Source organism: Myotis myotis, unplaced genomic scaffold (assembly GCF_014108235.1).
Source record: "Myotis myotis isolate mMyoMyo1 unplaced genomic scaffold, mMyoMyo1.p scaffold_m19_p_1, whole genome shotgun sequence".
Lineage (NCBI taxonomy): Eukaryota > Metazoa > Chordata > Mammalia > Chiroptera > Vespertilionidae > Myotis > Myotis myotis.
In genome coordinates this window covers 151,320,120-151,341,833 of record NW_023416313.1, presented here as the reverse complement: position 1 = coordinate 151,341,833, position 21,714 = coordinate 151,320,120, and the positions used below count along the sequence as shown (strand labels likewise).

At 40.0% G+C, this 21,714-nt stretch overlaps 1 protein-coding gene, 1 non-coding gene and 1 pseudogene across 2 annotated transcripts; all 3 read left to right on the top strand.

The window, feature by feature from the left end:
* The first annotated feature begins 3,188 nt into the window (after positions 1 to 3,188).
* Positions 3,189 to 6,526, top strand: LOC118674046 (annotated as a pseudogene).
* A 2,079-nt stretch (positions 6,527 to 8,605) lies between these two features.
* Positions 8,606 to 9,616, top strand: LOC118664245 (olfactory receptor 11G2-like). Its single transcript, XM_036324166.1, has one exon. It carries the CDS (start codon positions 8,660 to 8,662, stop codon positions 9,614 to 9,616), a length of 957 nt encoding a protein of 318 aa, XP_036180059.1. The 5' UTR covers positions 8,606 to 8,659.
* Positions 9,617 to 19,492: 9,876 nt separating this feature from the next.
* LOC118661291 lies at positions 19,493 to 19,598 on the top strand. Its single transcript, XR_004969261.1, has one exon. It is a non-coding gene; the product is annotated as a U6 spliceosomal RNA (small nuclear RNA).
* Positions 19,599 to 21,714: the final 2,116 nt, after the last annotated feature.

Sequence of the window (21,714 nt, the reverse complement as noted above, 5' to 3'; positions counted from 1 at the left end):
GAAAATTTCCCCTACCTGGTGAGAGAAATAGACTTACAAGTCCAGGAAGCACAGAGAACCCCAAACGAAAGGAATCCAAAGAGGACCACACCAAGACACATCATAAAATGTCAAGAGCAAAAGACAAAGAGAGAATCTTAAAAGCAGCAAGAGAAAGAAACTCAGTTACCTACGAGGGAGTACCCATACAAATGTCAGCTGATTTCTCAACAGAAACTTTGCAGGCCAGAAGGGAGTGGCAAGAAATATTCAGTGATGAATGCCAAGAATCTACAACCAAGATTACTTTATCCATCAAAGCTATCATTCAGAATTGAAGGTCAAAGAGCTTCACAGACAAGGAAAAGCTAAAGGAGTTCATCACCACCAAACCAGTATTATATGAAATGCTGAAAGGTATCCTTGAAGAAGAAGAAGAAGAAGAAGAAGAAGAAGAAGAAGAAGAAGAAGAAGAAGAAGAAGAAGGAGAAGGAGAAGGAGAAGGAGGAGGAGGAGAAGAAGAAGAAGAAGAAGGAGAAGAAGAAGAACTAAAAGAAGGTAAAGATACAAATTATGAACAACAAATACACATCAACAAGTGAATCTAAAAATCAAGTGAACAAATACTCTGATGAACAGAATAAACTGGTGATTATAATAGAATCAGGGGCATAGAAAGAGAGTGGACTAACTATTCTTTGGGGGGATGGGAGTGGGGGATGAGGGAAGAGACTGGACAAAAATCGTGCACCTATGGATGAGGACGGGGGGGGGGGCAGTGAGGGCAGAGAGTGGGGTGGGAACCAGGTGAAGGGGAGGTATGGGGGGGAAAAGAGAAACAACTGTAATAATCTGAACAATAAATATTTAATTATTTTAAAAAACAATAAACATACTAACTTATTTAGCTAAATTAAAGTTTTTTTGGGGAGTTCGTTTGGTTCTTTTATCTTCAGATCGAGAGGGGTGAAAGTACTGTAGCTAAAATTTACTTGGACTCATCCTTTTCACTTTTCTTTAATATGATTGTTACCTATTTGATATACAGTTTAAGTTTACAGTTTATTTGATATACAGTTTAAGTTTAAGTTTATTTTATTGTTTGTTTCCAACTTTGAAGTTTTAAAAAATATCCTTGCTGATTTAACTTTTGGCATTTTAACTATGATGTTATATTATGTTATAATATGATGTTATAATATGTTAATTATGATGTGTGTTGGTGTGGATCTCTTTAGGTTCATCTTATTTGGGGCTATCTGCACTTCCTGGACATGGATGTCTGTTTCCTTTACCAGGTTGGGGAGGTTTTCATTCATTATTTCTTTAAGTGGGTTTTTTGGGTCACTTTTTCTCTCTCTCTTCTCCTTCTGGTACCCCTATAATGTGTACACCTGATGTTGTCCCAGAGGTTCTTTAAACTACTCTCATTTTTTTTATTTTTTCTGTTTCTGTTCCAAGTGGGTGTTTTCTGCTACCTTGTCTTCCAAATCTCTTTGACCCTCTGCTTCATCTAATGTGGTATTGATTTCCTCTAATGGATTCTTCATTTCAGTTATTGTATTCATCATTTCTGACTGGTTCTTTTTATGTTTTCTATCTCATTGCTGAAATTCTCACTGAGTTCATCTATGCTTCTCCCAGGTTCATTGAAGATCCTTATAACCAGTGTTGTGAGCTCTTTATCTGATAGATTGCTCATCTTTGTTTTATTTAGTTCTTTCTCTGGGCTTTTGTCTGGTCTTTCATGTGGGACATATTTCTCTGTCTCCTTATTTTGGCTGTCTCTCTACATTTGTTTCTATGAATTAGACAGAGGAGTGACCTTGTGTAGGAGCTACCCCTCTCTAGACTGTGTGTGCTGGGTGTCTTTGATGGACCAGCTGGAGCTGGAGCATGCATGGGTCACTGGGGGCAAACCTTACCAGGGCCTGGAGTGGTAGCTGGAATGGAGAGGGGCCAAGGGCAAGCTGCACTGGGACACTCTTGACAGGCCACTTGGAGTTGTAGATGGAATGGGCTCAGGCCTTAGGTAATGCCAGGGACAAGTCACACCAGGACCTGGAGCTAAAGCTGGATTGGTGTGACTTGTAGGGATTCCCAGAAGTAAGCCACTGGGACTATACCTGAAGCTGATGTGGTCTACAGGAAGTCCAGGGGATAAGCCACACCTGGGAAGGAGCTGTAGCTAGAAATACAGCTGGAGGAAGTCACATGGCTAGAATCTGGAGCTAAAGCAGGCTGCAGAGAGACCTGCTTCTGTGCCATCTCTCTCTCATGTGCAGAAGCTGTTCATTTGGCCCTCAGTTTTTCTTCAGGGGAATGCTCTGTCTGCAGATGTAAATTAGATGTGTTCCTGGAAGGAGGTGAGTTCAGGATCTTCCTATGCCACCAGCTTGGACTGAAAGCCAAGCTAATTTTTAAATTCATGTGGGAATGCAAATAGCTTAGACTAGACAAAACGAAGTTGGAGGAGTAACACTATCTGATTTTTAAAAGCTTATTATAAAATTTTAATGATCAAAACAATGTGGCATTGACATTAAGTTGAATAAATAGATCAATTGTACAAATAGAGAATCCAGAAATAACACCATTACATGGAAAGCTGATTTTTAACAAAGGTGCAAAAGCAATTCAGTGTGGAAAGGAGAGCATTTTTAATAAATTGTGCTGAAATAGTTAGATATTTGTATCAAAAAAATAAACTTTAATATTTCAACACCTCACAAAATACACAAAAATTAGCTTAAGTTGTTTGTATGTTATAAAACCTAAAACTATAAAATATCTAAAAGAAAATATAAGGGAAAATCTTTGTGACTCTGGCTTAGGCAAAGATTTCTTAAACACATCACCAGAAGCACAATCCATAAAAGAACAAAGTGATAAACTGGACTCCAATCAAAATTTAAAATATCTGCTCTTCGAAAGACACTATTAAGAGAATGAAGAGGGAGCTGCGGGGGTAGTCTGGGGCACGGCGCAGTGGCGGGGGAGGAGCAGACACGGGGCAGCAACAGTGGTAGCAACTCTGGAGGCGGAAGTGGCATTGGCCCAACCTCCCTGGCCTCTGGCTGTCCTCCCCTCCGTCCCAACCCAAGGCAGCCAGAGCTCCCACCTCGCCTCTCCCTAGTCGCACCTGTTCGCCCTGCTCTCTTGTTTCCTCTGATTCTCCAGCAGCAGGGCCCAGTGCCGGGTGCCGACCACCGCCACCATGGGGAAGGGGGTTGGACATGACAAATATGAGCCTTGCGGTCGTTTCAGAGCATGACAACAAGAAAAGACCAAGAAAGAGAGGGATATAGATGAGCTGAATAAAGAAGTGTCTATGGATGACCATAAACTTAGCCTTGACGAACTTCATCGCAACTACGGAACAGACTTGGACCAAGGCTTAAGCTCTGCTCCAGCTGCTGAGATCCTGGCCCGAGCCGGTCCCAACGCCCTCACTTCACCTCCCACCACCCCCGAGTGGGTCAAATTCTGCGGGCAGCTGTTTGGGGGGCTCTCAATGTTACTGTGGATTGGAGCGATTCTCTTTCTTGGCTTATGGCATCCAAGCTCCCACGGAAGAGGAACTTCAGAATGATAATCTGTACCTCGGTGTGGTGCTGTCTGCTGTCATCATCACTGGCTGTTTCTCCTACTATCAAGAAGCTAAGAGCCGAAACTGGTTGGCTCGGTGGGTAGAGCGTCGGCCTGCGGACTGAAGGGTCCCGAGTTTGATTCCGGTCAAGGGCATGTACCTGGGTTGCGGGCACATCCCCAGTAGGAGATGTGCAGGAGGCGGCTGATGGATGTTTCTAACTCTCTATCTCTCTCCCTTCCTCTCTGTAAAAAGTCAATAAAATATATATTTTTTTAAAAAAGAAGCTAAGAGCTCAAAGATCATGGAATCCTTCAAAAACATGGTTCCGCAGCAAGCCCTGGTGATTTAAAATTGTGAGAAAATGAGCATAAACATGGAGGAGGCGGATGTTGGGGACCTAGTAGAAATAAAAGGCGAGGATTGGATCCCTGCTGACCTCAGGATCATATCTGCCAGCAGCTGCAAGGTGGATAACTCCTCGCTCACCAGTGAATCAGAGCCCCAGACCAGGTCTCCAGATTTCACAAACGAAAACCCCCTGGAGACAAGGAACATTGCCTTCTTTTCAACCAACTGCATCGTCATGTACACTGGAGACTTCAGTGTCATGGGAAGAATGGCCATGCTGGCCTCTGGGCTGGGAGGCAGCCAGACTCCCAGCCCTGCAGAAATCGAACGTTTTAGTCAGCTCATCACGGGTGTGGTCGTGTTCCTGGGGGTGTCCTTCATCCTCTCGCATATCCTTGAATATACCAGGCTTGAGGCCATCATCTTCCTCATTGATATCGTTGTAGCCAATGTGCCCGAAGGTCTGCTGACCACTGTCATGATGTTTCTGACCCTCAATGCCTAACGCATGGCAGGAAAAACTGTTTAATGAAGAACTAAGAGGCTGTATCCACATCCACCATCTGCTCCCATAAAACTTGAACTCTGACTCAGAACCGGATGGCGGTGGCCCACATGTAGTTTGGCAATCATATCCTCGAAGCCGACACCACGGAGAATCAGAACAGTGTCTCCTTCAACAAATCTTCAGCTACCTGGCTCGCCCTGTCCAGAATCGCGGGGCTTTGTAATAGAGCCGTGTTTCAGGCCAGCCAGGAAAACCTGCCTATCCTGAAGTCAGCTGTGACCGGCGAGCCTGCGAGTTGGTACTCGAAGTGCATTGAGCTGTGTTGTGAATCCTTGAAGGAGATGAGAGAGCGGTACCCCAGAATCATCGAGATACCCTTCGACTCCACCAACAAGTACCAGTTGTCCATTCACAAGAACCCCAACACGGCTGAGCCCGGCTGGTGATGAAGGGGGCCCCAGAGAGAATCCTGGACCGCTGCAGCTCCATCCTGCTCCACAGCAAGGAGCATGGTACAACATGGATAAATCTCAAAATAATTTTACTGAGTTAAAAAAAAAAAACTACCCCCCCCCAAAAAAAAAGAGTAGAAATGGTACGATACCATTAATATAAAGCAGTAGAAAATACAAACTCATCTATAATTGAGAGAAAGATCAGCAGTTATCTGGGGCGTGACTGAGATTTTACCTGTGAGATTATGTCCAATAACAGAACAGCATGACCTATCTGAGAGTGGCAGACCAGCTCATAATAATCTTGAGGCCTAGTTGTGAATGTCAGGTCCGTTATGAACGTCTGGAGCTGCTTTTATCCCCTTCAGGTTTGTAAAATCTTTCATTGACCACATAGTAAGCACTTAGGGGAGTTAGAGACAGACTTACTGGTGTGTTAATTCATCAAACAATCAGTCAATTGATTTGTTAACACTAGTATTTAATTCTATCTGTGAGAGGTTTAAAGCAAAGAAAAGGCATCATTTAAACTTGAACAGAAGAAAAAAAAAACAAAAAACAGAAATTGAGACAGGCCCCAAGGGAAGTAAATAACAAGCAGAGAGATGTCTCTTGACACTGTTCCTTTTAGGAAGCGGTAAAGGAATCCTCAAGGACCAGGAAGAACAGGGCTTACTTCCTGGCAGGCTCTGCTTATAACGCCTCCCTCCTTCAGCAGACACAATCTAGGATCCTTATCATAACCATTTACCCTCTTTTCTCCTCTCCAATTATTGCCAAGAAGACTATCTCTTCTCTCTATGAAAGTAAAAGAGAAACTTTTGAGAAGTTTCAGTTTGGAATTTCCTTTGCTGATCCAGGTAATAAGGTTATGTAGTGTTTAGACGAGTAAAAAATATAATCAACTAGTATTTACTGATAGTTCTCTTTGAAGTTGCTATGATCATATACATATAACCAATATTTCTTAAGCATGGGTCAGGCAATTATCAAGATACTTCCACAGATATTTACCTCATTCAGTAATCTTTATAACAGCCTTTTGAAGAAGGCATAATTATGCCCATTTTATAGTTTAGAAATCTGAATATTAATTTCCTATAACTAGTTAAAAAAATCTCTTGACTCTAAATTCAATGCTTTTTCTATTATATCCAGCTGTCTACCACTCATCCCAAACTTGAAAATTATCTTTACTTTTAAGTATTTTCCAGAAATAGATTTCCCAGTGTTACAGATGTGGCAGCCCCCTCACAAACTAGCTAAAGGAAATAATTGAGTTGTCATGAAACATCTCTGGACTGGCTGTGGAGAGAGGGCCAACAAATGAACATACCAAGATTTCTACTGTACTGAACTTTGAGGGAAAATTAAATTATCAGGGAATGTCTTCCTCACACTGACATAAACTACCTCAACCTTTCTGGAATTGACTAATTTAACAAGTAAACCATAAAAAGGTGATTGTTGTTAGTTGACTCATACTTGTGTGCACAGAGCCTTCTGCAAAGGATGAAGGATGACTCAACCAGCCTAAGGTGAGTAACAATACAGTCTGGTTAAATATATTCGATTGAGCATAAAATGGTGATGGTCATTCCTGTATTCTAGAATACCTCCCTGTTTTCTTAAACAGCTTTGTAAGACTTTCTGACAAAGTTGTTCTGAGAGGGAATGGTTTTACTCAAAAGTCTAACATCATTTCTTTTGGGTTGGTTTTGTTTTGTTGGTTTTGTTTTTTCATTTTTAAGGCATACCCTGCTGCTGTGTGGAAATGGAGGGGACAAAGGTAAGGAGAGGCGAGGAGCTGTTAGGATGCTTCCGCAGAAGTCCAGGGAAGAAAGGATGATAATTTGAACTTGGAAGATGACAGTGAAGACAAAGAGAAGTGAATTATATGTCAGATTTTAGAAACAAAAGCATCTTGCTGGTGAGTTGGATGTGAGGGGTAAAAGAAAGGAAGACATAGAACAATAGACTAGAGCAGGAAAATAAGTCCTTGAACATTAACTAAACTATTCAAAGTGCTAAAAAAATATTTTGAGATGATGGACAAAGTGATTATCACACAAAAATAACCATTTAGAAACACCCTGCCGAACACTTTGGTTAAAGATGCCCCAACCAGCCCTTGCTGGTTTGGCTCAGTGAATAGAATGTCAGCCTGAGGACTGAAGGGTCCCAGAGTTGATTCCGGTCAAGGGAACATGCCCAGTTGCTGGCTTGATCCCCAGTATGAACAATGCAGGAGGCAGCTGATCAATGATTCTCTCTCATCATTGACATTTCTATCTCTCTCTCCCTTTCTCTTCCTCTCTGAAATCAATAAAAATATATTCTTTTAAAAAAGAAAGATGCCCAATAATTAGTAACAAATTATTTTGACCTATTGAAGACTAAATGACTTTCCTCTCAGTTGGTGGTAAACCTAGAGGCCTAAAAGGGACTTTTTTAACATTATGGTATTTAAAGTCCATAAGTGACCTTCACATGTTATAGCAAATTTTTTGAGTCACTCCTACAATTCATTAGCAGTTGATGTATTCTCATGGCCCCAACATTTGTTAACAGCCCCATTCAAAAAATGAGGCATTTGGGAAAATGGTTGCCTCAGAAAAGACCATATTCTGAATATTTTCATCCTGAATGAGACTAATGTAAAATAATGGAAATATTTATTAAATACTTTATGTCTGGTTTAAGTTCACTTTCAAAAAAGATGACTCTTTGGTATCTGAAACTTAATCTCAGTCCATAGTCACATATCCTTAAAATGGAAAAAAGAGGAAAGGGCATTTAGAAAGTGTAAGTTTATGGTACAAGAACCAAAACCAGTTCATCCCACAGCTAGGCCACTACAAGACCCAAGGCAATATAAGTTAATACATACACTAGCAGGATCATGGTAAATTTTATTGGCCACATGTGTCACCCATGTCATAGAAATATAAAATCCAAAACTAGATCTGACTCAGAGAGGGAAGCTTTTGTACATATTTTATAAGTTCCAAAATATTATTCAGTTTGCTGGTCCCCTGTCACACATTTTCATGCTCTCCAAAAACAAACAAAGAAGTACATTATAGTCAACTAGCTCTTCCTTGGTACCTTCTGCCATTTATTCAGGGAGGTCTTACTGTTTTTGAATATTCCAAAGAGACCACTGGCAGACTCCTTGGATAACCATGTCAACACTTGAAACTTCCTTATTATTGATTAATTGATATATCTTGTTATATTCAAGATAATGGAAAAATAAGTTATTTTTCATGTTTCTATTTACAGATACTATAATAGCCAAAACCAAGGTCTAGATGCAGAATTATTTAGCAAAGGTTGGGGTAGGGTTTTTTTTACTCTGAAAAACATAAAGTCATTATGCAGATGTATAACCATCCAAAGTCATTCTGCCTTGAGGTGCTCCCAAGACATGATTAGGAGAGAGAGCAAAAAATTTAAAGTTTTCTCTTCTTTACAAGTGTTCTGCTACATGTATCTTAACATTAGATCCATAACATCAGGATGCACAGTTTATATGGATTTTTCAGCAATATATTTCCAACCTAGACAATTAGAGACCTATTTCAGCAAGACCAGATTAGTGCTAGTCTACCCTCGATAAACCAGGGCAGTATTTCAGGTTTGGAAAAAAATAGTAACTATTGATACATAAGTGTTTATTGCTTCCCCCATGGTGGCGTCAATACATACCTGGGTCCCCATCTATCTATATACAGTTATTCAATGATTTGATGGTCTTTTGCAGCTCACAGACCCATGAAATTTTTCAACAACTCCAGCACCATCACTGGCTTCATCCTCCTGGGCTTCCCTGGCCCCAGAGAGAAGCAGGTCCTCCTCTTTGTGCTCTTCTCTGTTGTCTTCCTCCTGACCCTCATGGGCAATGGTTCGATCATCTGTGCTGTGCGCTGGGATCAGAGACTGCACACCCCCATGTACATCCTGCTCGCCAACTTCTCCTTCCTGGAGATCTGGTATGTCACCTCCACTGTCCCCAACATGTTGGCTAACTTCCTCTCTGACACCAAGGTCATCTCCTTCTCGGGGTGCTTTCTCCAGTTCTATTTTTTCTTCTCCTTGGGTTCTACAGAATGCTTTTTCTTGGCTGTTATGGCATTTGATCGATACCTTGCCATCTGCCAGCCTCTACACTACCCAACCATTATGACTGGACGTCTCTGCACCGATCTTGTGGTCAGCTGCTGGGTACTTGGCTTCCTCTGGTTCTTGATTCCTATCACTATTATTTCCCAAATGTCCTTCTGTGGCTCCAGGATCATTGACCACTTCCTGTGTGACCCAGGTCCTCTGTTGGCCCTCACCTGTACCAGATACCCTGCAATAGAGTTAACTAGCTCCACCTTAAGTTCTCTGCTCTTATTTATTCCCTTTATTTGTATCATGGTGTCCTATTCTCTGGTTCTACAAGCTGTGTTGAGGGTTCCCTCAGCAGCTGGACGAAGAAAGGCTTTCTCCACCTGTGGATCCCATCTGGCTGTGGTTTCTCTTTTCTATGGCTCAGTGATGGTCATGTATATAAGCCCAACATCAGAGCATAAAGCTGGAATGCAGAAGATAATGACTTTGCTTTATTCTGTAGTTACTCCACTCATTAACCCTGTAATATATAGCTTGAGGAACAAAGATATGAAACATGCGATAAAGAAATTATTTGGGATAGAAACAGAGGCACAGATACATGAAACAGTCTGACAGCTGTCAGAGGGAAGGTTGAGAGGACTGAATGAAAGAAGATGAAGGGATTAGCCAAAGAATATATATGCATAACTCATAGACACAGACAACAGTGTGGTGATGTCAAGAGGGAAAGGGGGGCTAGGTAGAAGGGGTAAAGGGGAGGAATGGGGACATCTGTAATAGTGTCAATAATAAAAATAAAGAAAAAAAGAAATTATTGGGGACATAAAAATAAGAGTCTTGATTTAAAATATTTGGGGGGACATTATCTGTTTTTAATTTCTTTGATTAAAAAAAGACTATCTGACATCACTCAGAAAATTGTTCATTGCTTTGGGCAATGAGCACATGATGCAGTGTGCAGATGATGTTTTGTTGAGTTAGACACTTGAAACCCATATGGCTTTGTGAACTGATGTCACCCCAATAAATTCAATAAAAAGAAAGAAATTTAATAGAATTTTTTTAAAAAGAAAATTGTTCGTGTTTTTTTGTGTGTTTTTTTTATTTCCTAGAATTTATAGGACTATAAGGAATCTCAAAGATGTACTCCATCCTCCTAATTTTACAAATGATAGAACATATATTGAAAAACTGAGTTGAGTTTGTTAGGAAAATATAATTAAAAACCAATCTCCTGCCAGCCCAGAAAAATCTCTCCACATGGGTAGAAAAGAATAAATATTTTTATTATTAAATAAGCATGAAAGCAATAGAATATGTACATCACAGGCAATCTACTAAGAGACGGCAAAGACAGAAAGGAAACTAATCCTTTTATATAGCCAGGCAAATACATCCATTACATGCATGGTCTCAAGATAAACAATAACTGGTCCTCAAAAGACTTGACTGCATCATTTATCACACAGAGTTAACCCTAGATTCACCTGGTAATTGGCTCATACAAAGGAAAAATAAACACATCTGCATGGACAGAGGTAGTTTTGCAACTTGGAAGTTAGGGCACCAAAGTTAGACTCCTACCCTCCACAGAAACTGGGGCACTGGGGGGTGCTACCTACCTTGATGATTACATTTCAAAGTGACTTGCCAGGTCCGTCCTTGACAAAGACATTCTGGAGTCATAAAGCTGGCAAGAGTTTTTTTGCTTTTACATGCATTTCAAAGATTTACATGTATTTCAAAGACAGAGAAAGAACTTAATTACATGTTTTCTTAAGTATGTCCTAAAAAAATTTTTAAAAATAAAATAAAAGAAGAGAAGAAAGTCTCTTCCCTTGTTTTCAACAGAGATAACTTTTTATGTGTATTTGCCGTTACAAATTACACAAGGTTATAACCCTAAGGCAAAACCTATTATTTTTTTAACAACATTAAATTGTCTTTTCTAGCTGAACTTATAGCATTATCCTTGAGAACATCTGTCATGGTGGCATCAGTTATAAACAAAAGATAAATATGCATAGTATGGATAAATATCTTCAGATCATTAATGAAAATAACACCCAGACAGCATGGATCAGTGGTTGATGTTGACCTATGAACCAGGAGGTCATGGTTCGATTCCCCTTCAGGGCACATGCCTGAATTGTGGGCTCTATTCCCACTAGGGGGCGTGCAGAAAGAAGCCCATCAATGATTCTCTCTCATAATTGATGTTTCTATCTTTCTCTCCCTCTCCTTTCCTCTCTAAAATCAATGAAAATATATTTTAAAAATAATAATAATGAAAATAACATCAGCACAATAGGAAAGATGCCAAACATATGAAAAAAGACATTCTATTTCATTCAGAATTAGAGAAAACAAAGAAAACTATAACACATGTACCTATTTTCCCTAAAAATTTATAAAGATCACAAATGGTGTTGTGAAAAGCAGAACTCTAATTCTTTGCTCATAGGGCATAAATTGGTACAACATTTATGGAAGACATTTTGCCTAAAACCATGAACATTTAAAGGGCATTCCCTTTGACTTAGCAATTCCACTCCTAAATATTTGTTTGAGTAATATTCTCACACATAAGAATAATGGTGTATGTACAAGAATATTAACTACTGTTTTTAATAACAAAATATTAAAACAATCTAAATTCCCATTAATTAATAACTAATTAAGTAAATTATTGTATATCCATAGATTGGAATATACTATATCACTGTTAAAAATGAAGATCTGGTCTGGCCAGTGTGGCTCAGCAGTAGAGCATTGACCCAGGAACCAAGAGGTTGCTGGTTCGACTTGGTTCAATTCCTGGTCAGGGCACATGCCCAGGTTGTGGGCTCCATCCCCAGTAGGGGGTGTGCAGGAGGTGGCTGATCAGTGATTCTCTCTCATCATTGATGTTTCTATCTCTTTCTCCCTCTTCTTTCTCTCTCTAAAAATCAATAAAAACATATTTTTTAAAAAAAACGAAGATCTGTACATGTCTGTTGATATAAAAATATCCTTAAAGTGTACTGTAAATGAAAAGCAAGATAAAAGAGTTCCAGATCTTGGGCTATCTTTCATGTGAAGAAAAATTATGTAGATATGTATATGTTTATGTTCATAAATACATTGTATGCTTCTTAAATAAGAAAAAACTAGTAACTGAATGCTTTTGAGAAAGAGAATTGGGTGTCTGGAGACAGAGAGGGAAGGAGGCATTTTCATTTTATATGCCTTTATATTTTTAAAATTTCATTTTATATGCATGTATCACTATTAAACATACATTTAAACAATATTTAATATTTACATTAAAAATAAAATTTTTAAGTATTTCACTATAAAATTAAAACCAGGGAGGTATTTCTTCATAATTCTTCAATACTTTGGGTAACTAGAAAGAGGACTAATCATTGATGGAAAATGAAAAAGAACAAAACTGATAACCTCTAGGTATCATCTCACTAAAATTCTTTGGTTCTATTGGAACAAAGTAGTAAATATCTTCCTTCTATGAGAGTAAATAAAGTATAAAAATTGAGAGTAACCTTTTTTCTTTAAATCTTCACCCAAGGATATTTTTCCATTGATTTTTAGAGACAGTGGAAGAGAGAAGGAAAGACAGAGAGAAATATCTGTCATTCCCTCTCTCAAAATGAGAGAAACACATCAATTGTGTTGCCTTCTGCATGAGCCCCAACCAGAACCTGGGACTCTTCAGTTCGCAGGCCGACACTCTATCTACTGAACCAAACCGGCTCGGGTGAAAGTGGCCACTTTTTTTAATAATTATTGTATCTACTTCCTCCTCTGTCATTTTTTTTTCATTTAAACAGTTAAACACAATCAATATGCTAGGCACTGAGCTAGAAAGTGAATCATATACAGAAGTGAATAGGACACATTTCCTTCCCTTGTGGAGCTCATAAACAAGTGGTAAATGAAATAAGATGTGCTGTAAACAAGGAAATCATAAGTTTTTATGGGAGCAAGGAAAAGAACAGTAAAGATAAACTCCAGGAGCATTAAAAGGCAAGAAAGCATGGCAGTCCTGGCCCGTGTTTCCCAATGGTTAGAGTGCTGGTCTGTCCCTCCAAAGCTTATGGGTTCGATTCCCAATCCAGGGCACATACTTTGGTTGACGATTTGCTCCATGAATTAATATGTCCCTAAAGAGTTGACAGATTGTTTACATTTCATTTCTATTTAAATTGATTTATCTTACAAGTGTCAATAAACTCCTAGAATGGAAGTAGGACTACAAAATATAATACAAATCACAACTTAGAACCCAGTTTATTTAAATATAGATATATATATACATATATGTGTGTATGTGTATATATGTGTGTATATATGAGAAAATATGAAAAATAATTTTAAAAATATCACAATGTGTAACTATATTACTGAAGAAGTTTTCACATTTTAAAATATATTTTTATTGATTTCAGAGAGGAAGGGAGAAGGAGAGAGAGAGAAAAACATCAATGATGAGAAAGAATCATCGATCGGCTGCCTCCTGCATGCCCACCACTGGGGATCAAGGCTGCAACCCAGGCATATGTCCTGACCGAGAATCGAACCATGATCTCCCGGGTCATAGGTCGATGCTCAACCACTGAGCAACACTGGCTGAAGAGGAGTTTTCACATTTTACTCCAGTGACAGATCTACATGAAATATGTTTCAGATCATGAGTAGATCTTTATATTTAGAATATAACTCTTCTTCTAACCTAAGGTAAATGGCCTTCAGAGCTCCAAAATTCTTACACAGTAAATAATTCTGTGAAATCACTTATCCATGGAATCTTTTCCATATTTTCCTTCTGAAATATTCATGTTAATTTCCCCAAGATAAATGCTTTATCTGTGAAGACAATCTTTTTTGTAAATTGATTTCAGAGAGGAAGGGAGATGGGGAGAGAGATAGAAACATCAATGATGAGAGAAAATCATTGATTGGCTGCCTCCTGCACACCCCCTACTGGGGATCAAGCCCCCAACCCAGTCAGGTGCCCTGACCAGGAATTGAACCATGACTCCTGGTCAACCCTCAATCACTGAGCCACACCAGCTGGGTGTGAGGACAATCTTTTACAGTTCTTCGCATTTCTCTACTTTTCCAATTTCATATTCATTCACAACCCAGAAGAGTGGTAGTTACAAAGTAAATGTTGATTAACTAGTCGCTAATGGATGAATTAGTTGCTAATGCATGCTCAGTTGGGCATAAACCACAAAAGATCTGCTGTGGTTTAAGGGCTGATTCTAAAAGTGACCATGAGGTACTAAAAATGAAAGCTCCTAATCACTTGATAAATATAAGTAATCTGACTGTTTTTTATGCTAACTAGGTTTTTTATATGATAGTAAAGTGACAAATTCAGTGTTCTAAAGTAGTTTTCTAAAAATCAAATCACTCCTTCAAGTACATGTAAACGCATCAGAATTCTACAAAAAAAGTACACTTCTACTTTAAAAATATCTTTGACACTGGAAAATAAAACTGGCTGCTGTGCAACATAAGTGAGTTGCAGAATGGAGTAAGAAACTCTGAAATATTCATGAACGTCTACTCAAAAGGTTCTGTTTTTTTTGTTTTTTTTAATAATGAAATAAAGTATTTTCAGGTATTACCCAGAATTCATTGGTGAACACTAAACTGAATGGCTCTGCTAGTTTAGTTTCATAATTAGGATAAAGAAAAAAAGAAAATTCACCCATAATCTAATCTCTTTCAGCTAGTATGACCAATAGAAAGGAGACAGCAGAATAGGTAAAGCAAAAATGTTTTGTAGTTTCTCCTAAAAAGTGGGGGGCGGGGGGAGAGAATATGACGAATGTGTATAGATGACATATTTAGATACATTCTTAAAGAGCTAAATTGTTTGATGTTTTTTGTTTCACAAACTTTCATAATTCACCTTTCCAAATAGAGTGAATAGTGCTGTTAAAAATCTATAATAATAAAACCATAATATGCTAATTAGACCAGAAAGTCAAATGTCCTTCCAAACAAAGCCTCAGCACTGCAAGGGCTGAAGGCAGGCAGTGGCAGCAGCTGTGGGATGATGGGGGCAGTGCCTTCCCCTGATCGGCCAGGGTTGCCTCCTGCAGAGGGAGGCCAGACTGTGGCTTAGGTGCGCTCGCAGTGGGGAATGGGCCTAAGCTTTCAGTAGGACATCCCCTGAGGACTCCCAGACTGTGAGACAGGGCAGGCCAGGCTGAGGGAACCCCCACCCAGTGCACAAATTTTTGTGCACCAGGCCTCTAGTACCATTATATGACTGTTAGGAGATTTGACTTGTGGTGGTGAGCACAATACAATATACAGATAATGTATTATAGAATTGTACACCTGAAACCTTTATAATTTTATTCAACAATGCCACCCCCAATAAATTCAATAAAAAAGTTTTTAAAGAAGTACTAATTGGTAGTTACAAAATAGTCATGGGGCCCTGGCTGGTTTGGCTCAGGGAATTGGCCTATGGACTAAAGGGTCCCAGGTTCAATTCCGGTCAAGGGCATATGCACAGGTTGCAAGCTTGATCCCCACTGTGGGGTGTGCAGACGGCAACCAATCAATGATTCTCTCTCATCATTGATGTTTCTCTCTCCCTCTCCCTTCAACTCTGAAATCAATAAAAAAAAATTAAATAGTTGAGGGGAAGTAAATTACAGCATAAGGAATGTAGTCAATATTATGTATGGTGCCAGGTAGGTACTGGAAATATGCCAGGAAAAGGGTCATTTTGTAAAGTATATTTTTGTTTATCCACTATGCTGTACACTAAAACTAATACAAAATATTAAATGTAGGCTGTAACTCCAAAAAAGGAAGGGGAATCTGCAGATCTCTTCATAGCTTCTGCTGGGTAACCTTAGGTAGAGGCTAAATTAGCACCTCCTTAGATCCAAGAGCCAGTGTACCCAGTGGTCAGAGTGGGACCATCCAGATTACAACTCCTCAGATCCATAAGGGACACACTCAGGGGGCAGACTCAGTGAGCACCAAAGCCCCACTGAAGTAAGTCTTGCCCCAGAAGGGTGTCTTCAGCACAGAAGTTCTCCCACTGCAGATACAGCTGATTCTCACTGCCAATTGGCCTGGAGGTCAATTCCTCCCAGTGATACCTACAACAATCAAGGCATAATTACAACAAGACTGTGCACAAAGCCCACAAGGGGGTGCACCAAGAGTGTCCACCTCAGGTAACTGGGGAGGCTGAGCCACTGGGCCCTATAGGACACCTTGCACACAAAACCACTCTACCAACACAGGGAAGCATAAAAAAATGTGGAGACAAAGAAACAGGTCACAAATGACAGAAATGGAGGGAAGCAAACTACTGGATATAGAGTTCAAAACCACATTTATAAGGTTTTTCAAGAATTTTATGGAAACCGCCGATAAATTTAGTGAGACCCTGGAGGATATGAAAAAAGACCAACTAGAAATTAAGCATACACTGACTGAAATAAAGAATAATATACAGAAATCCAACAGCAGACAAGAGGATCCCAAGAATCAAGTCAAAGATTTGAAATACAAAGAAACAAAAAATACCCAACCGGAAAAGCAAAAAGAAAAAAGAATCCAAAAATATGAAGATAGTGTAAGGAGCCTCTGGGACAACTTCAAGCGTACCAACATCCAAATTATAGGGGTGCCAGAACAAGAGAGAGGGCAAGATATTGAAAACCTATTTGAAGAAATAATGACAGAAAACTTCCCCTACCTGGTGAAAGAAATAGACTTACAAGTCCAGGAAGCGCAGAGAACCCCAAACAAACGGAATCCAAAGAGGACCACACCAAGACACATCATAATTAAAATGCCAAGAGCAAAAGACAAAGAGAGAATCTTAAAAGCAGCAAGAGAAAGAAAGTCAGTTACCTACAAGGGAGTACCCGTACGACTGTCAGCTGATTTCTCAACAGAAACCATGCAGGCCAGAAGGGAGTGGCAAGAAATATTCAAAGTGATGAATAGCAAGAACCTACAACCAAGATTACTTTATCCAGCAAAGCTATCATTCAGAATTGAAGGTCAGATAAAGAGCTTCACAGACAAGAAAAAGCTAAAGGAGTTCATCACCACCAAACCAGCGTTATATGAAATGCTGAAAGGTATTCTTTAAGAAGAGGAAGAAGAAAAAGGAACTCTTACCATTTGCCACAGCATGGATGGAACTGGAGAGCATTATGCTAAGTGAAATAAGCCAGTCAGAGAAGGATAAATACCACATGATCTCACTCATTTGTGGAATATAATGAACAACATAAACTGATGAACAAGGACTGTTCCAGAGACGGAGAGGCATTGATTGGACTGTTGGGCCTTGGAGGGAAGGTAGGGGAGGTTGGGGGTAAGGGGGAAAGATCAACCAAAGGACTTATATGTAAGCATATAGGCTTAACCAATGGACATGGACAACGGGGGCGTGAGGGCATGGGGGTGGGGGGAAGGGTAGGGGGTAACGTGGGGATAAGGACACATGTAATATCTTAATCAATAAAAGATATATTTTAAAAAAATACAGAGGGGATATGGACAGGGAACCAATGACCTCTGTACTAACACCACCTCTGAGAATTCTGTGAGAATATATCTGGGATGAAGGAACAATGAGAAGAGAAGCTAAGAATAAAAAAGAATGAAAGAAAAAGAGGACATTTCATAAGTTAGCTCTCTACATCCATGTGAGTAAATTAATCTCCCTGGGTTCCTCACTCCACAGGGTTTACCTCTCCCACCATAGTCATCAATGCAGAGTGTTCCTGTCAACTTTTCAGAGGGTAAAATTACTCACTCAACAAAAATATATTATCTTCCATTATGTGCCCGTATCATAAGGTGCCTATGACACAAGGACATATGCAAGAAATGGTGAGGAACACGGAAAACAACAATAGCAATGATAATAATAGGTTATGGCTAAATCACAGGGGTCCTGGTTTGCCACTTTTGAATTTATGTTGTGGACAGAGGGAAACATCAAAGCTATTCAAACAAGGAAATAAACTGGACTGACAAGTCTTTGAGATGAAACTCCTTCCACAGCTGGGGGTAAATGGACAGAAAATGAGAATGAAGAAGATGAAGAGCCCCACTCCCAGACGCACCTGCTGGAGGGGAGCTACAGATGCCCTGCTCTGCCCTCTCTTGGACCTGGGAAGTGTTCCCTGAGCTGTTTGAGGCTCACAGGGCCACCATGAACAAGAAATGAAAAGATTTATAAGAAAGCCAAGGTGATCCTGGGAAGAGATTGATTCCTGCTGTAACTGTACAGCCCTCCATGCCCGAGGTCTCATCATACTTCCAGCCCATCTCTTCTTTCTAGGAAATCAAAGGAGGCTTTGTCCTCAAAACCCATAACTGGCACCGCTCATTAGATGTCCAATGAATACTTTCCTGCATTGGAGCTACTACACCGTGTATTATGTGGGGGAGGTGAAAATTTCCCCCTTCCCTTCTTGGTTCTTGTGGCTGGTTGAGTAATTAACATGATGTAGGACAGATTAACAGAAGAAAACCAAGTTTTGATACTTATTTGTGGGGAATTCACATAAGCAAGAAAATTCCATGGACACTAAGGGAAAAAGAGGTTTATGTGTCATTCGGGACTAGAGAGAGACAGTAGTCTGGAACTTCAACAGAAATTAAGACAGGAACAGGCCTATCTTAAATTCCTTGAGGTGATTTGAGAAAAGGTCGAATGTTCTTCCTGAGTCTTTTGTTTCTTAAAAATAAAATAATGCTCATGCCAGACACATTTTGGGATGGCAAATCTTGCTTCCCTACAGTTGGCAGTTACTCTGAGTTGGCTTAGAGACTGATTAGATCTCATGCTGTCCCTGAGAAGTTTGGGGCTGGAAAAGGTAATATTTTCTACTCTTACTGGGAAGCAAAGGCAGTAGGCATCACGGTCTCCAGAGAAGGGAGGCTCTAGGGAAAGGGAAGAACGAACACAGAAAAGTCTCCTGACACTGCTCTCCTTCAGGAAGCGGTAAGTTAATCCTCATGGAGCAGGGCTCACTCCCTGGAGGCTCTGCTTATAATCCTTCCATCCTCCAACAAACACTGAGAGCTTCACCCTATCTCTACGCCTCTATCTCACTTATGGTGATTGTCGAGGAGACCACCTCTCCTCCCAGGAAGCTCAGACACCATCTTCAGGTTTGGATTCCCCTCTCATCCATGAAAGGAGATGATATAATGCTTAGATAAGAAAATAAACATTAAACATCTAGAAAAGCTCCTCCCCTCTAAGTAAGGCTCCTGTTCACTTTGCCTCAGCCATTTTACATGGCTAACGATTCCCAAGCATCACTGTGTGCCAGGCCCTAGAAAGTACTTCCACATATGTTACCTCATTCAGAGTCCTCAGTACTTTGGTGAAAGTGTTACTGTGCCCATTCTACATTGAAGGAACTGGGAAATAGTTTATATGATTGAAAAGGTCCCACAATTGGCAAATTATGAGTGTTCACTTCGGCAGCACATATATTAAGTTGAAACGATACAGAGAAGGTTGGCATGGCCACTGCGCAAGGATGACATGCAAATTTGTGAAGCGTTTCATATTTTTTAAATAGCAAATTATGGTTTATAATTCAAACCCTAAGTTCCTTGCTCCAAATCCTTGGTTTTCCTACTGCTTTAGCGGCCTACTACTGCTCATAAATAGGAAAATTGTTCTTATTTTCAAGGGCTTTGCAGACATGGGGCAGGTGTGAAAACCACCTGTCCGAATGGAATAAAGCAGGCAGATGTGCTGCTGTGAGAGCAGGCCAATCATACTTCCACACCATTGTGCCTTCTTAGACCAACTTTGGGGGGAAAAAATTAAAGTATCAAAGAAATGCCTTTCTCTCATGTTATATATTATAGCTCAGGACCAGCTAACCTGATTGGATCTACTTCCACCTTTCCAAGATATAATGGGGGTGAGGGTGTAGTTTGTTTTGTTTGGCTTTGTTAAGTAATTCAGCAAAGCATTCTGTATGCATAAACACAGCTGGGACACCACTGCATCCACACTCTCACTCTGCCACAGTGCTTTCGGTAGCTGACTCAGACCTGTCACTGTGGACAACGCCAGCTTACCTTTGTGCCTAGTACACACCACTGCTGCTTCTGTACACGGGAACCCGATAATAAAAGGTGAGTAGCACTACTTGTTAGAAATCTTTTTCACCCACTGTCAATTCTGACACACAGAGATGACACACAGAGAATCATTTTTCACACACTGCTTGTTATGTAAGGCAGCTTTGTCAGATTCTGAAAGTTGAAGAATTGCCTAGAGGGAGTTGGCAGGATCTTTGGGCTTCGTGTATAAGTGACAAGCTATCCAACTGATGTTTTCATCTGAGAGATCAATGTAACTACAAGATCACCTCTAGATTTGTTAAAGTCTTGATATCATGAGTATTGTGATATACTTGCAGTGGGATTAAAGCATTTTATAATGAAAAGTGATCAAAAATCATACAATCCTATTCCCTTTTCAAAGAAAGAAAACAACTCTTACAGAGATTTAAGGACTCCACTAGCACCACTAAGCAAATTTGTTGCAATGCTGAAACAAATTTGTCCATCCTGCTCTCTCTCCTATTTCAACATCCAGAGCTGGGGGACCGTAATTATCTTCAGCAGTCAGAGAGGTAACATCTGGGTGGGGTGGGGCATGTCCTACCACCCAGAACATTTGATCTCCCGTTACTTTCTTTCCATGGAATTCCACTCAAGTCCCGGCCAACACTCTGGTAGCTTCATGTTATTTGGAGCCTTTCTTGTATGTTTTGTATGTTTCATTTCCTAAAATTTCACATCTCAGGTTTTCTGAAGTTCAAATGAAGTAATTGGCCAATATCTATTATCTATCTATATTTTCTGTCTTTATAAACTGTTAGACAATTGTTTCTTTGATAAGTATTTACAAAATTCCTAGTATCTTCCTCAAACTGTGCTGAGCACTGGGGACAACAAGTGAACATGAAGGACAACAAGAACAAAGACCCTAAGTTAGGCTGTTTCTAAAAACTGAAAGAAAGCCAATGTTATATCACTGAAGTGCTGTGAGGAGGAGGGAAGGTGTGAGTGTGTGTGTGTGTGTGTGTAAAAACAGAGAGAGAAAGAGGTAAATCCTGATGACTTTGGGAAATTATTTTTGTAATTTAGTGGAAATCTGGCCCCAAAGTTCTGTTAACTCAGCAAACAGGCTGATTCCAGCTGCTGGCCTCTAGAGGTCTCCTCACTTTCTGATAAGGTCACTTGCTAGACCAAGAAGCTGCCATGGTTCCACCGTTAAATAGATGGCCCTTGCTTTCCTGTCCCTATAAATGTGTAGGGCTGCACTCAGTAAATTATGGCCAGTGGACCAAATCTGGCCAGCTCCCTGTTTTTTTACTGCCAGTGAACTAAAACTTCTGCCATTTTAAATTTAAAAAGCAATATAAGCCGAAACCGGTTTGGCTCTGTGGATAGAGCGTCGGCCTACGGACTGAAAGGTCCCAGGTTCGATTCCGGTCAAGGGCATGTACCTGGGTTGCGGGCACATCCCCAGTGGGAGGTGTGCAGGAGGCAGCTGGTCGATGTTTCTCTCTCATCGATGTTTCTAACTATCTCTCTCCCTTCCTCTCTGTAAAAAATCAATAAAATATATTTTTTAAAAAAAAGCAATATAAGATTAACATTCTGCA

Bases quoted from the DNA above. Each gene is read 5' to 3' on its own strand.
- LOC118664245 (XM_036324166.1), top strand. From the start codon at position 8,660: ATGAAATTTTTCAACAACTCCAGCACCATCACTGGCTTCATCCTCCTG.